Source organism: Protobothrops mucrosquamatus, unplaced genomic scaffold (assembly GCF_001527695.2).
Source record: "Protobothrops mucrosquamatus isolate PMUCROS unplaced genomic scaffold, P.Mucros_1.0 scaffold1306, whole genome shotgun sequence".
NCBI classification, from domain to species: Eukaryota; Metazoa; Chordata; class Lepidosauria; order Squamata; family Viperidae; genus Protobothrops; species Protobothrops mucrosquamatus.
This window is the reverse complement of record NW_015387507.1, coordinates 6522-20736: the sequence shown is the minus strand read 5'-3', so window position 1 is coordinate 20736 and position 14215 is coordinate 6522. Positions and strand designations below refer to the sequence as shown.

At 45.8% G+C, this 14215-nt stretch overlaps 1 protein-coding gene across 1 annotated transcript in view; it reads left to right on the top strand.

The window, feature by feature from the left end:
- Positions 1-5139: 5139 nt before the first annotated feature.
- The window catches only part of IPO4 (importin 4), a gene marked incomplete at its 3' end in the record, with an annotated part of 14543 nt that continues 5467 nt past the window's right edge, over positions 5140-14215 (top strand). Inside the window, exons 1-8 of the mRNA XM_015821325.1 lie at positions 5140-5211; positions 8324-8410; positions 10213-10292; positions 10771-10812; positions 10901-11030; positions 12246-12425; positions 12961-13026; positions 13370-13471. Coding sequence (XP_015676811.1) covers positions 5140-5211; positions 8324-8410; positions 10213-10292; positions 10771-10812; positions 10901-11030; positions 12246-12425; positions 12961-13026; positions 13370-13471 — 759 coding nt within the window. The remainder of the gene's footprint in view (positions 5212-8323; positions 8411-10212; positions 10293-10770; positions 10813-10900; positions 11031-12245; positions 12426-12960; positions 13027-13369; positions 13472-14215) is intronic.

The following is a 14215-nucleotide window of genomic DNA, read 5'->3' as shown; positions in this document are numbered from 1 at the left end:
GTCGTGGTCCTCGCTGAGCTGCCACAAAACGGGACAGGAGCAGCCTTACGTTCTCTCCTGCTGGTCAGGACAGGTAGCCACTCAGCGACCCTCCGACACGTCCTCTAGCCAATCAAATATCCTCTGCTACTGGATCCTCCCTTCCCCCTTTTTAAAGTTAAAAACCACCTTCCTTGCACTGAAATGAATTGCCGATTTTCCCTCCTGGCCGCTGGTAGGAACGAGAACATTTCGAGATATTTCTCTTCCCCCCCCCCCCGGTTTTAGTTCAACACACATATACCTAGGCCAGGGGTAGGCCACCTTGGCTCTTTTATGACTGGTGGACTTCAACTCCCAGAATTCCTGAGCCAACATGGCTCAGCATGGAAACTTCTCCATTTCTCCTCAGCATGGCTGGCTCAGGAATTCTGGGAGTTGAAGTCCACGAGTCATAAAAGAGCCAAGATGGCCTACCCCTGACCTAGACGTTTAATTATTTTATTCCCTCAGTTGATTATCAGATAGAAGCTCCACACTTCTGGATATTTTATTATTTTTCTCCTGTTGGCTGTATCAGTTCAATGGGTAGAAGCAACAACTGGCTCAAGACACATATTCCTAGATATTTTATCATTCCCCCCCCCCCCTGTTGATTATCAGATAGAAGCTACATTTCGTTCAATACACATTTCTAGATATTTTACTATTTTTTTCCCTGTTGACTTTATTATCAGTCCAAGGGATAGAAGCTACATTTAGTTCAACACACATATTCTTAGATATTTTATAATTTTTTCCCTTGCTGACTATCTGATCAGCTCAATGGATAAAGGCTACATTTAGTTCAACACACATATTCTTAGATATTTTATCATTTTTTCCCTTGCTGACTATCTGATCAATTCAATGGATAAAAACTACGTTTAGTTCAACACAACATATTCTTAGATATTTTATCGTTTTTTCCCTTGCTGACTCTGATCAATTCAATGGATAAAAGCTACATTTAGTTCAACACACATATTCCTAGATATTTTATCATTTTTCCTTTGCTGACTATCTGATCAGTTCAATGGATAAAAGCCACATTTAGTTCAACACACATATTCCTAGATATTTTGTGCTTTTTCCCTTGCTGACTATCTGATCAGTTCAATGGATAAAAGCTACATTTAGTTCAACACAAATATTCCTAGATATTTTATCATTTTTCCCCTTGCTGACTATCTGATCGGTTCAATGGATAAAAGCTACATTTAGTTCAACATACATATTCTTAAATATTTTATCATTTTTTCATTGCTGACTATCTGATCAGTTCAATGGATAAAAGCTACATTTAGTTCAACACAACATATTCTTAGATATTTTATCGTTTTTCCCCCTGCTGACTATCTGATCAGTTCAATGGATAAAAGGTACATTTAGTTCAACACACATATTCCTAGATATTTTATCATTTCCCCCCTTGCTGACTATTTGATCATTCAATGGATAAAAGCTATATTTAGCTCAACACACATATTCTTAGATATTTTATCATTTTTCCCTTGCTGACTATCTGATCAGTTCAATGGATAAAAGCTACATTTAGCTCAACACACATATTCCTCGATATTTTATCATTTTTCCCCTTGCTGACTATCTGATCAGTTCAATGGATAAAAGCTACATTTAGTTCAACACTTAGATATTTTATCATTTTTTTCCCTTGCTGACTATCTGATCAATTCAATGGATAAAAACTACGTTTAGTTCAACACACATATTCTTAGATATTTTATCATTTTCCCCCTTGCTGACTATCTGATCAGTTCAATGGATAAAAGCTACATTTAGTTCAACACACATAGATATTTTTATCATTTTTTCCCTTGCTGACTATCTGATTGGTTCAATGGAGAAAGGCTACACTTAGCTCAACACACATATTCCTAGAGATTTTATCATTTTTTTTCCCTGCTGCTTATCTGATCAATAGGTAGAAGCTAAATTTGGTTTCAATATACATGTCTAGATATTTTATTATTTCCCCCTATGGTCTCTATATAATCAAGAGGGTAAAAACCTACGTTCGGTTCAACACACCTCCCTTTCTTCTAATGCATTCCCTCTCTCCCCAGATCTCAAAAAACATTTTCATCTCGTTTCCCCTTTTTTTTCTCCAGAGTTCTTGTTCAGTTTTAGGAAGAGATCCCAGCCAGCCATCATCAGGCACTTTCAAACCTGACCTAGCCTAGAGAGAGATGGATCAACCGGCTGATCTCACCCAGATCAAACTAGGTCCTGATAGCCAAGAGACGCGTTTGAAGTTCAGAATTCAGGAGAATTTGACTTGGTTGGGACAGTTAGGGGTGCTTTCCCAGGCTGCTACGGTCCAGAATATTCTGAGTTTCGTACTGTTAGGCTGATGGGAATCGTGGTTGGAGAGCAACGGGGATTTCCTTCCACCAGGCACCGTTTTGGCGAAGAGAAATAAAAACTGTGCTTTCTCCTGTCGGAGGAAAATGGGAGATTCCGTGAAATTTGGTGTGTGTGGGGGCTGCATCCAAGCAGATTTTAATTTCATGCAACTTTTAGGAGTCACTTTTAGGTGAGACTGGTAGAAGTAATCGGATAATTGTCTTCAGGGATCTGCGCAAAGGATTTGAAGTGCAATGTTTTTCAAACTTGGGAGCTGTAAGATCTGTGGGACTTGCAATTCCCAGAATTCCCCAGCCTGGGAGTTGAAGTTCCATACATCTCACAGCTCCCAAGTGTGAAAAACACTTAATGGATTTCTGCTGTTGAACGTTAAATCACCTGGTAATGAAATGAGATCATTTGTCCTCCGTCAAACGGATCTTTCACCCTGGTTCACCAAGATGTTTTTCTTCCTCTTCGTCACCTCCTTTGTACAATTAGTCACAAGGTGTCTGGCACTCTCTCCCAGTACAGGTGAGAGAGAGAGAGAGAGAAAAAAACCCCTCCCGTCTCTCTCTGCACCTGGGCGAAGAAAATATATATTATATTAAGGGGGAAAAAAGTATATATAAGGAATTATGTATATTAGCAAGGGTTGAAGTTGGATTATTTTTTAATTTGACGTCTCGGTTCCGCGTTTCTTTTTACAGATCTTGAAGTTAAATTTTATTAATAAAAAGGAAATGGAAAAACTCAAAAAAAACACACCCTCTCATCGCAAATTCTGGCTTTTTCTCTACGTTGCTCTGTTCCGTCTCCTGCCTTTTGAACAGGGGGAATGCTGGGAGTTGAAGTCCACCCGTCTTTAAAGTCGCCAAGGGCGATGGCGCTTATACGGGGAATCCTCAACAACCACAATTGAGCCCAACGTTTCTGTCGCTAAGCGAGACGGTTGTTAAAGTGAGTTTTGGCCCATTTTACATCATTTCTTGCCACTCTTGTTAAGGGAATCACTGGCGTTGTTAATTAATAATAATTGATCATTAAAAAATAATAATAATTTTAAAAAACCGATCACCCCTTTGTCTCCCCTCAACAGACACGCAAAGCCCCTTTACGAAACCGAAGTCTTCGCGGTTGCAAACTCCCTGCCAACAGTTGCGACGAACCGCAACTCATAAAGAGGGGCGCCTGATTTAAAGCTCGGTAGAGCTTCCACGCCCAGTCGCAGTCTACCTGGGTCCCTCCCTCATCCAAAGAAAAGGCCCACAGGAGGAAAACGAAGACATATCTGAGCCCTCTCCCAACACGGGCAAAAACAAAATTTTGCAAATTTGCAGCCGGGCGATTGCACGACGGCGCAAATGAAACGTCCACTGCGATCACCCAGATTGCAAAAAAAATTGCATGCTTTGGATCTTTGGATAAAATAAAATTGGCCTCGTCCCTCCACCCAGCCAAAGAGAAAAGGCACAGCTGGAGAGCCCTATCTTCTCTAAGGGAGAAGCAGATGCCTCTGAGCATGGGCCGAGCGCTTTCCTTGCCTGGCCTCCCTTCCCAGAGAGCTTGGCTTGATGGGTTGGGTGGTTCTAGTGAGTTGTTGTTGGGCTCATCCTCCAACCCCATAAAAGAGGAAAGAAACAGATTTATGCCCCTATCTAACAGAGACGCCAATGCCTCTGAACATGTGCAGAGTGCTTTCTCTGACTGGACTCCCTTCCCAGCTGGCCGGGTGGGTTGGGTAGGTGCTCAACCTCCAACCACAGAGAAGAGGGAGGGAGGAAGGAAGGAAGGAAAGAAGGAAAAGGAGAAAGAAAGGATGGAAGGAAGGAAGGAAGGAAAAGGAAGGAAGAGGAAGAAAAGAAAGAAAAAAGAAAAGGAAGGAAAGAAAGAAAGAAGGAAGGAAAAGAAGGAAAGAAAAGGAGAAAAGAGAAAGAAAGGATGAAAGGAAAAGGAAGGAAGGAGAAAGAAAAAGAAAAAGGAAGGAAGGAAAAGGAAAGGAAGGAAGGAAAGAAAGAAGGAAAAGGAGAAAGAAAGGATGGAAGGAAAAGGAAGGAAGGAAGGAAGAAGAAAGAAATAAAAAGGAAGAAAGAATGGATGGAAGGAAGGAAGGAAGAGGAAGAAAAGAAAGAGAAAAAAGAAAAGGAAGGAAAGAAAGAAAGAAGGAAGGAAAAGAAGGAAAGAAAAGGAGAAAAGAGAAAGAAAGGATGAAAGGAAAAGGAAGGAAGGAGAAAGAAAAAGGAAGGAAGGAAAAGGAAAGGAAGGAAAGAAAGAAAGAAGGAAAAGGAGAAAGGATGGAAGGAAAAGGAAGGAGAAAGAAAAAGAAAGAAAGGATGGAAGGAAAAGGAAGGAAGGAAAGAGAAAGAAAAAGAAAAAGGAAGGATGGAAGGAAAGAAAGAAAGAAAAAGCCCTCTCTCACGGGGAAGATGCCTCCCTGACCGACCTCCCTTCCCGGGGGGAGGGAGAAATTGGGCGGTTGCAGTAAGTCCTCCGCACCTGAACGGCGCTGGAGCCGCGCCCTTCCGGTTCCCCTTCCAGCCCACCCCGGAAGCTGCGATTTGTCTGCTCCACACGTGCTGGGCGTTTTGGAGGCTGGGCAACCGCTGCTGGCCGCGCTCCGCCTGGGACGTCCTCCGCCTTCCTCGCCCCCTTCCCGGGGACTGTGGGGCCTCCTCCGCCCCCTCTCCCTCCCCTTTCCATGCCCCCCGGCCCGGCCTTCCTTCGCTTCCCCCGCCTGCCGCCTCCCGCAGCCCCATGGCAGCCCAGCCGGAGCTGGAGCAGATCCTGGCGCTCTTGCTGCAGCCTGACAACGCCGTCATCCAACAGGTAGAGCGGCGGGCAGGTGGGGAGGGGGGGGGAGGAAGGGGATAGAGGGGCTTTGTGTGTGGGGGCGGTTGGCTTTGGGGAGGGGGGAGTGGGCGTACAGGGCAGTCCTCGACTTGCCAACAGTTCACTTAGGGACCCAAGTGGGGAAAAAGGGACTTTATGACCGTTATTCACACTTAGGACCATTGCAATCATTCGCCATGGCCACCTGGTCGACATTCAGACGTGTTTGAGAAGAGACTGGACAGCCACTTGTCTGAAATAATAATAATAATAATAATAATAATAATAATAATAATAATAATATTATTATTATAATGTAATAATAATGTAGTAATAATAATAATAATAATAATAATAATAATAATAATAATAATAATAAAGTTGGAAGGGACCTTGGAGGTCATCTAGTCCAACCCCCTGCTCAGGCAGGAAACCCTACACCATTTCGGACAAATGGCTATCCAGTCTCCTCTTAAAAACTTCCAGTGTTGGAGCATTCACCGCTTCTGGAGGCAGGTGGTTCCGCTGGTTAATTGTTCTAACTGTCAGGAAGTTTCTCCTTAGTTCTAGGTTGCTTCTCTCCTTGGTTAGTTTCCACCCGTTGCTTCTTGTCCTGCCTTCAGGCGCTTTGGAGAATAGCTTGACTCCCTCTTCTTTAGGGCAGCCCTTGAGATACTGGAAGGCTGCTATCATGTCCCCCCCTCATCCTTCTCTTCATTAAACTAGACATCCCCAATTCCAGCAGCCGTTCCTCGTATGTTTTAGCCTCCAGTCCCCTGATCATCTTGGTTGCTCTTCTCTGCACTCTTTCTAGAGTCTCAGCATCTTTTTTACATTGTGGTGACCAAAACTGGATGCCGTATTCCAAGTGTGGCCTTACCAAGGCCTTGTAAAGTGGTATTAACACTTCACGTGATCTTGATTCTATATATGCCTAGTATGTAAACTGCCCAGGTTCGAATCCTATAAAGGGTATGGCTAACTCAGTGGTTCTCAACCTTTTTAATGCTGCGACCCCAACCGGTCGTAAGTCGAGGATTAAACCAGTTGTAAGTCGAGGACTAAACCGGTCGTAAGTCGAGGACTACCCAACCGGTCGTAAGTCGAGGACTTTCCCTGCCCGGGAGCGCCGCGCATGCGTGGTTCCACCCCCTGCGCCGGCTGAGGCGTAGCTGGCAAGCGGCAGAGACAGAGCAGGCCGACCACCAGCTGGCCCAGCCCAAGGGAGGTAAGGCACCTGCCGGAAAAGGGGAAAAAATGGCGGACAAAAAAAATGGCGGACAGCCTTGCTTGGCGACCCCCGTGAAATGGTCGATCGACCCCAAATGGGGTCCCGACCCACAGGTTGAGAACCATTGGGCTANTGGTCGGCCTGCTCCGTCTCTGCCGCTTGCCAGCTACGCCTCGGCCGACGCAGGGGGCGGAACCATGCATGCGCGGCGCTCCCGGAGAGGGAAAGTCCTCGACTTACGACTGGTTGGGTAGTCCTCGACTTACGACCGGTTTAGTCCTCGACTTACGACCGGTTGGGGTCGCGGCATTAAAAAGGTTGAGAACCACTGGGCTAACTGATGAAAGCTTAACAAGCTAGAAATGGCCATCTTAGTCTCCCGATTTAATTCTTTAACTCTTTGTCAGAAAAAGAAATTTGGATTTAAAAATGTTTCACAGTTGCGACTTGAGCCTGCTTAATGCCCCTAGTTGGGGGGCTGCATGGTAAAAGATATTGTAAAAAGTAAAAAAAAAACCTGCAGTATAGCAGTTAAAAATGTCCAGGTGTTCTCAATCAGACCGGTCTGTCTGAAAAAACTTCCGGTATATAGAATCTATATATGGTATATAGAAATGGTATATAGAGTTTCCTGCCTGGGCAGGGGGTTGGACTAGATGGCCTCCAAGGTCCCTTCCTGCCCTATTCCATTCTATTCTTATTCCATTCTTATTCTGTTCCATTCCATTCTATATTCTATTCTATTCTGATATAAAATGTGTACTAAAAATATATAAAAGCAACAAGATAAAAGATTAAAACAACATCAGCGCCGTTTTTTTTAGTATGTCATCTTGGGTTTTAAGCAACTCAACACCAGGTTTTCATCGAGTTGTTAGGGCTACAGGTTTATTTTTCTTCCCACTGTGGAAGGAAACTGCCCACCAAACAGAAATGGATTCTCTCCTGTTCTTTTCTGGCTCAAATTTATGGCCCTGAAAAAAAAATCTAATTTACAGGTAGTCCTCAAGTTACAACCCGCAGTCATGCTCAGAATTTCTGTTGCCAAGCAAGGCGGTTGTTAACGTTCGTTTCTGCCCATTTTACGACTTTTTTTTGCCCTGTTAAGTGAATTGCTGCAATTGATAAGTAAATAAATGGGGGCGTTAAGCGAATCTAGCTTCCTCAATTGAAGCTGGCTGGGAAGGTTCACAGGAACCGGAGACGCTGCGACCGTCATAAGTACATGCCAGTTTCTAAGCCTCTGAATTTTGATCATATGACCACGGGGATGGTGCTACGGTCGTTAGTGTGAAAAACAGCCATAAGTCTCTTTTTCACTGTCTTTGTAACTTCAGTCGATGTCTGTCTATATCAGGGGTCTTCAAACTTGGCCCTTTTATGACTTGTGGACTTCAGCTCCCAGAATTCCTCAGCCAGGCACGCTGGGCTGAGGAATTCTGGGAGTTGAAGTCCACAAGTCATCAAAGGGTCCTAGTTCCCTCACGCTGGCTGAGGAATTCTGGGAGTTGAAGTCCACAAGTCATCAAAGGGTCCTAGTTCCCTCACGCTGGCTGAGGAATTCTGGGAGTTGAAGTCCACAAGTCATCAAAGGGTCCTAGTTCCCTCACGCTGGGCTGAGGAATTCTGGGAGTTGAAGTCCACAAGTCATAAAAGGGTCGTAGTTCCTGCATGCTGGCTGAGGAATTCTGGGAGTTGAAGTTCACGAATCATCAAAGGGCCAAGTTTGAAGACCCCTGATCTATACTGATTTATTGTCTCTAGTCTATGTGGTTTGAAACATTCCTTCCTCTAGAGAAGCTTTGGGGGCAAATCCTTCAAAAAAGGGACTTTTGGAGCAGGTTTAACACTTTGCTGCCTGTTCTTTCATCCTTCCAGGCAACAGCGCAGCTGAAAGAATTACTAAAGCAACCGGCAGCTCTTTCCCACCTCTGCCATGTCATGACACATTCACAAGACCCTCAGGTAAGTCACAACGCACTCTTTCAGGTGAGAAGGAGCTCAAACATAAGCTTAGTTGTAGATATAGGTGGTTGCAAACAATGAGAAGGGAGAATCGATAAGATGTTTATAAGATAAGATGTTTATACCTGGGTTATATATGTGTACACTTTTTGAGAGCAGGCAACAGAATTTCATTTGTAATGTGGGCCAGTGTGCCCACAGTAAAAAATGACAATAAAGATTATCTTATCTTAAGATAACTTTTATTGTCATATTCTACTACGAGCACACTGGCCCACGTTAAAAATGAAATTCTGTTGTCTGCTCTCAAAAGAAAGTATACACACACATATATCACACACATATACACATGCTACGGTGTTTCCTCCAAAGTTAGACCCAGCCTGATAGTAAGCCCTAGCTTGATTTTTTGGGGGTGAACCTAATATAAGCCCTACTCCAAAACTAAGGCCAAGTTTTGGGGCGAGGCGCACCCCTAAAAATCTAGCTATATACATGGATGGATGTAGATATACTAACAAAAAATTAAAGGGGGACTGGGACTGGGCACACAGCCAGCACCTCAGCTACTCAGGATGTTACGAAACAGCCGAACAATCCGCAAACAATAACTCCCACACAGCCAACCAACCCACCTACAGCAACTAAGCCAGCACTCCACACACCCCCACCAATATTTATAGAGAGACGGCAGCTCCGATCACACTTTGCTCGCACAAGCACGAAGCCGAAGACCCCAGCCTGAAGATGACGAGTGGGACCTCGTCAAAACGTCGCCAAGATACTCTCAATCTTACACTGGGAAAAGACCCGAATATATAGTAAAAACAAATAAATACGAACACCAGGGTAATATCAAACTAGGATTTGTTTAATAAAATGCTGAGCTTTCATCAGCCAGCACTGCCAACATCATCAGAGCATAAAAACAAGTCAATGGGAGTTCCCTTTTTATAACGCCGGCTGATTTTGCACACGGCTCCCGGATAAGGGAACTGCGGCTTTAACAACCATCAAGGGGACAACGATTACGTGCCTTCCAAGAATGAAACAATCAGAGATATCAGATGGACCAATGACTAGGTCCAGGAGCCGTGCGCAAAATCGGCCGGCGTTATAAAAAGGGAACTCCCATTGACTTGTTTTTATGCTCTGATGATGTTGGCAGTGCTGGCTGACGAAAGCTCAGCATTTTGTTAAACAAATCCTAGTTTGATATTATCCTGGTGTTCGTATTTATTTGTTTTTACTACATGGCATCACCCAGGATTCAAATTTTTAACGTAATTAGAGACAGATACACACAGACACCCCCCCAATACATGTATCTTTCTATATAAATAAAAATGTAAATGTTCGTTTGTTCAAAATCTGAAATCTCCAAAAGTTCTTCACCAATTGCTTTGAAATTTTGACACAACGTTGCATTCGAATACGCGCGTGTTTTTATATACCTACTATTATATAGATGTCACACCTGTGACAGGTAAAAACATGCTTTTTTGAAAAACAGCGCCATCTGTTGGACATAAAAGCAACACACTTCTTTTCCATTTAACCAGACTGAGCCACAGCAACGTGTGGCCGGGTACAGCTAGTATACATATAAATATTAATCACTCTCCATTTTTAATACAAAGAATAAGACTCTGTTCTGCTTGAGCGCTACCCTTCCTACGTTCAGGTGTAGGCGGTGTGGCTTTCCCCCTGCCCAAAGCCGCTATGCTTTTATTTCTCAGGATCTGCTCTTTGGATCCTTTCCTTCAGCAGCCTTCCCGTTTTCTCTCTTCCTTCGTTCCCAGATCCAGCAGTTTGCCGCCGTGTTGCTGAGACGGCGGCTGAGCAAGCACTGGAAGAAAATTGCCGCAGCGGATCAAGAGATGTAAGTCCCGGGAAGGCAAATCTATTAATCCGTTATCATGACTATCGTAATTAACGTGCGGTGCGTCGCACAGACACAGAGACTGGATTTGGCATTTTTGTGGACTCCCGATCCAGTCCTCCCCATGGACCATTATAACGGGGTTAAAACATTGGAATCGGAGAGACCCGGTTCACAAAATCTGCGGGGTGTTCAACAACGTGGCTCGCTCGCTAAGCCAGGATTGTGTATTTTCATTCCAAAACTCAAATCTTCCCCCCAAATCTCNCACAGACACAGAGACTGGATTTGGCATTTTTGTGGACTCCCGATCCAGTCCTCCCCATGGACCATTATAACGGGGTTAAAACATTGGAATCGGAGAGACCCGGTTCACAAAATCTGCGGGGTGTTCAACAACGTGGCTCGCTCGCTAAGCCAGGATTGTGTATTTTCATTCCAAAACTCAAATCTTCCCCCCAAATCTCGTCTGTTTCAGGCTCAAAACCCTGGTGCTAAACAGCTTGCAACAGCAGACAGAGTGAGTTATTCCTGCTGGGGAGGCACTGAGGGGTCAGTTTAGCCTCTCTGCCTTCCCCCCCCCCCCAAAGATAAACCCTCTTTTCCAGCCATAAAGTCTCCCTGGGCTTAGCCCAGCTGGCGGCCGTCATCTTGAAGAACGAGACCTTGGAGAAGTGGCCCCAGATGCTTCAGAGCATTCAGCACGGGGCCCGCTCCCGAGACCCCAGCAGGTGCCAGGTGGGTGGAGACTGGGCAGGGGGTGCAAAGCGAGGGAGGGAGGCGTCGGGGGGGGTCCCTTGTGAACCCCCCCATCAGTCCCACGCCTCTGTCTACCTATCTCTCTACCTGCCTACCTACTTACCTACCTGCCTCTACCTGTCAGTCAGTCTATCTATCTATCTATCTATCTATCTATCTATCTATCTATCTATCTATCTATCTATCTATCTATCTATCTATCCTGCATCCATCCATCTATCCATTCCGTCTGTCCATCCATTCTGTCTGCCTGCCTGCCTATCTAGTATCTATCTATCTATCTATCTATCTATCTATCTATCTATCTATCTATCTATCTATCTATCTATCTATCTATCTATCTATCTATCTATCTAATCTGTTTCCATCCATCCGTTACATCCATCCATTCTGTCTGTCTGTCTGTCTGTCTGTCTATCCATCCATCCATTATATCCATCCATCCATCGTCTGCCTGCCTGCCTCCCTGCTTATCTATCTATCTGTCTGTCTAATCTGTTTCCATTCATCCATTATATCCATCCATCCATTCTGTCTGTCCGTCCATCCATCCATCCATTACATCCATCCATCCATCCTACCTGCCTGCCTACCTGCTTATCTATCTATCTATCTATCTATCTATCTATCTATCTATCTATCTATCTATCTAATCTGTTTCCATTCATCCATTACATACATACATCCATTGTGTTCATTCTGTCTGTCTATCTATCTATCTATCTATCTATCTATCTATCTATCTATCTATCTATCTATCTATCTATCTATCCTGCTTCCATCCATCCATCTATCCATTCCGTCTGTCCATCCATCCTGTCTGTCTGCCTGCCTGCCTATCTACTGTATCATCTATCTATCTATCTATCTATCTATCTATCTATCTATCTATCTATCTATCTATCTATCTATCTATCTATCTATCTATCTATCTATCTATCTATCTATCTATCTATCTATCTTTTATCTTTTCCTACCTTCATTATTTTTAGTTCGAGTTGGGGAACATACCTAATTATACTCCTTTCATCCTCCTATTTTCCCCACAACAGCCCTGTGAAATGGGTTACGTTGAGAGAAAGGGATTAGCCCAAAGTCACCCAGCCGGCTTTCATGCCTAAGGCAGGACTAGAACTCGGCATTGCCTGGGTTCTAGCTAGACCACTTTGTCTCTCAACCTCCTTGTGGTCACAGATGGCGTTGCTGCTGCTGCAGTCGGCTCTGGATCTGGACCCAGACCAGTTCTCTCCCTACTACAAAGATCTCCTGCGCCTCTTCCATCAGACGCTCAACAACCGGAGTCAGCCGTCCGTCCTTTACTACTCCCTCCGGAGCTTGACTGCCGTGGTAGGAGGGCTGAGCTCTGACGAAGTGGTGGGTGCACCATCCTCTTCCTCTTTCGTCCCACCTGCCCCCTTCTCCTCCTCCTCCTCCTGTTAATTGAGGCCGAAGCCGCACTGTTGCTGGTAGAAAGTAACTCAAAGGGTCTGCGGAACTCTCTGCCACCAGATCCAAGTTAAAATCTGCGGCCCTCCCAATGCTCCCGGATTGGCAGTGGCTGCTGGTCTAGAGAGCCACTCATTTCCCCCCCCCTCTCTCTCCCCCCCCTCTGGACTACCCAATGCCCTGTGTTTGGGAAAAGGATCCTTTTTTGAAACTGGATTTCTGGCGGATCGACTTTGACCGATGGATCCTATGCTTTTAATTTACCGATTGGGAAAACGATGAGCTTAAAATCAAAACCCCTTTGAATCCAGGTGAACTCTGGAAGATTGAATAGCCGCCTCCAGGGCTGGCTGGGGAATTCTGGGAGTTGAAGTCCAGCTGTTTTGAAAAGGGACCGAGTTTGAGAAGCATTGCACTACCGTGCATTTAATTTTTAAGTGGATCTCCAATCTCCTCCTTCCAGACTCTGATGTCTTCCATGGTGCCCAAGGTGATAGCAGCCATCCGGGAACTCATTCACGTGAACGAGGTGCGGTCTTTGTGTGTGTGTGTGTGTGTGTGTGTGTGTGTGTAAAGCGGGGGTCTTCAAACTCGGCCCTTTGATGACTTGTGGACTTCAGCTCCGTGCCTGGCTGAGGAATTCTGGGAGTTGAAGTCCACAAATCATCAAAGGGCCGAGTTTGAAGACCCCTGGTGTAAAAGGCTTGCTTTTAGCCGTACCTGGCTGGGGAATTCTGGGAGTTGAAGTCCACAAGTCATTAAAGGACCATCGTTCCCTACTCCTGATCTAATGCTCAAAAGTTAATGTCTTGTCTCCCCCCCCCTTTCTCTTTTCTAACTTGCCCCACCCTCCCACCCCGTCCATCCTCCAGGTCCACGCAAGCGAAGCGATGGAGGTTTTTGACGAACTCCTGGAGACGGAAGTCGCCATCGTGGTCCAGCATCTCTCTGAAGTCGTGAACTTCTGCCTGGAGGTGAGCGGGATGGGCAGCCGGCCGGCCACACCCCATTCCTACCACCTGCTCCAATCCCCTGGCGCCCCCTCCTGGCCGTGCCTCTTTCCTGCGGCTTCTGCAGATCCTGGCGCCCCCTGCTGGCCACACTCCTTTCTGCTACCTGCTCTGATCCCCTCGTGCTCCCTGCTGGCCGTCCCTCTTTCCTGTGCATGCCCCACTGCCATGGTGCCCCCTACTGGCCATGCATCTTTCCTGCAACCTCCCACCTGCTGGTGCCCCCTGCTGGCCATCCCTTTTTCCTGAAACCCCTGGCACCCTCTGTTGGCCATGTCTCTTTCCTGTGCATGACCCACTGCCATGGTGCTCCCTACTGGCTGGCCACGCCTCTTTCCTGGCACTAACTTCACTCCCCTGGCCACGCCTCTTTCCTGACACTCCACCCCCTGCTGGCCACGCCTCTTTCCTTGCACTTACTTCACCTCCCTGGCCACACCTCTTTCCTGAAAGTCCACCCCCTGCTGGCCACACCTCTTTCCTTGCACTTACTTCACCTCCCTGGCCACACCTCTTTCCTGAAAGTCCACCCCCTGCTGGCCACGCCTCTTTCCTGAAACTCAACCCCCTGGAACCCCCTGCTGGCCACGCCTCTTTCCTGCCTCCTCTACTCCTATGGCGCCTCCCACTGGCCACGCCTCTTTCCTTGCACTTACTTCACCTCCCTGGCCACACCTCTTTCCTGAAAGTCCACCCCCTGCTGGCCAC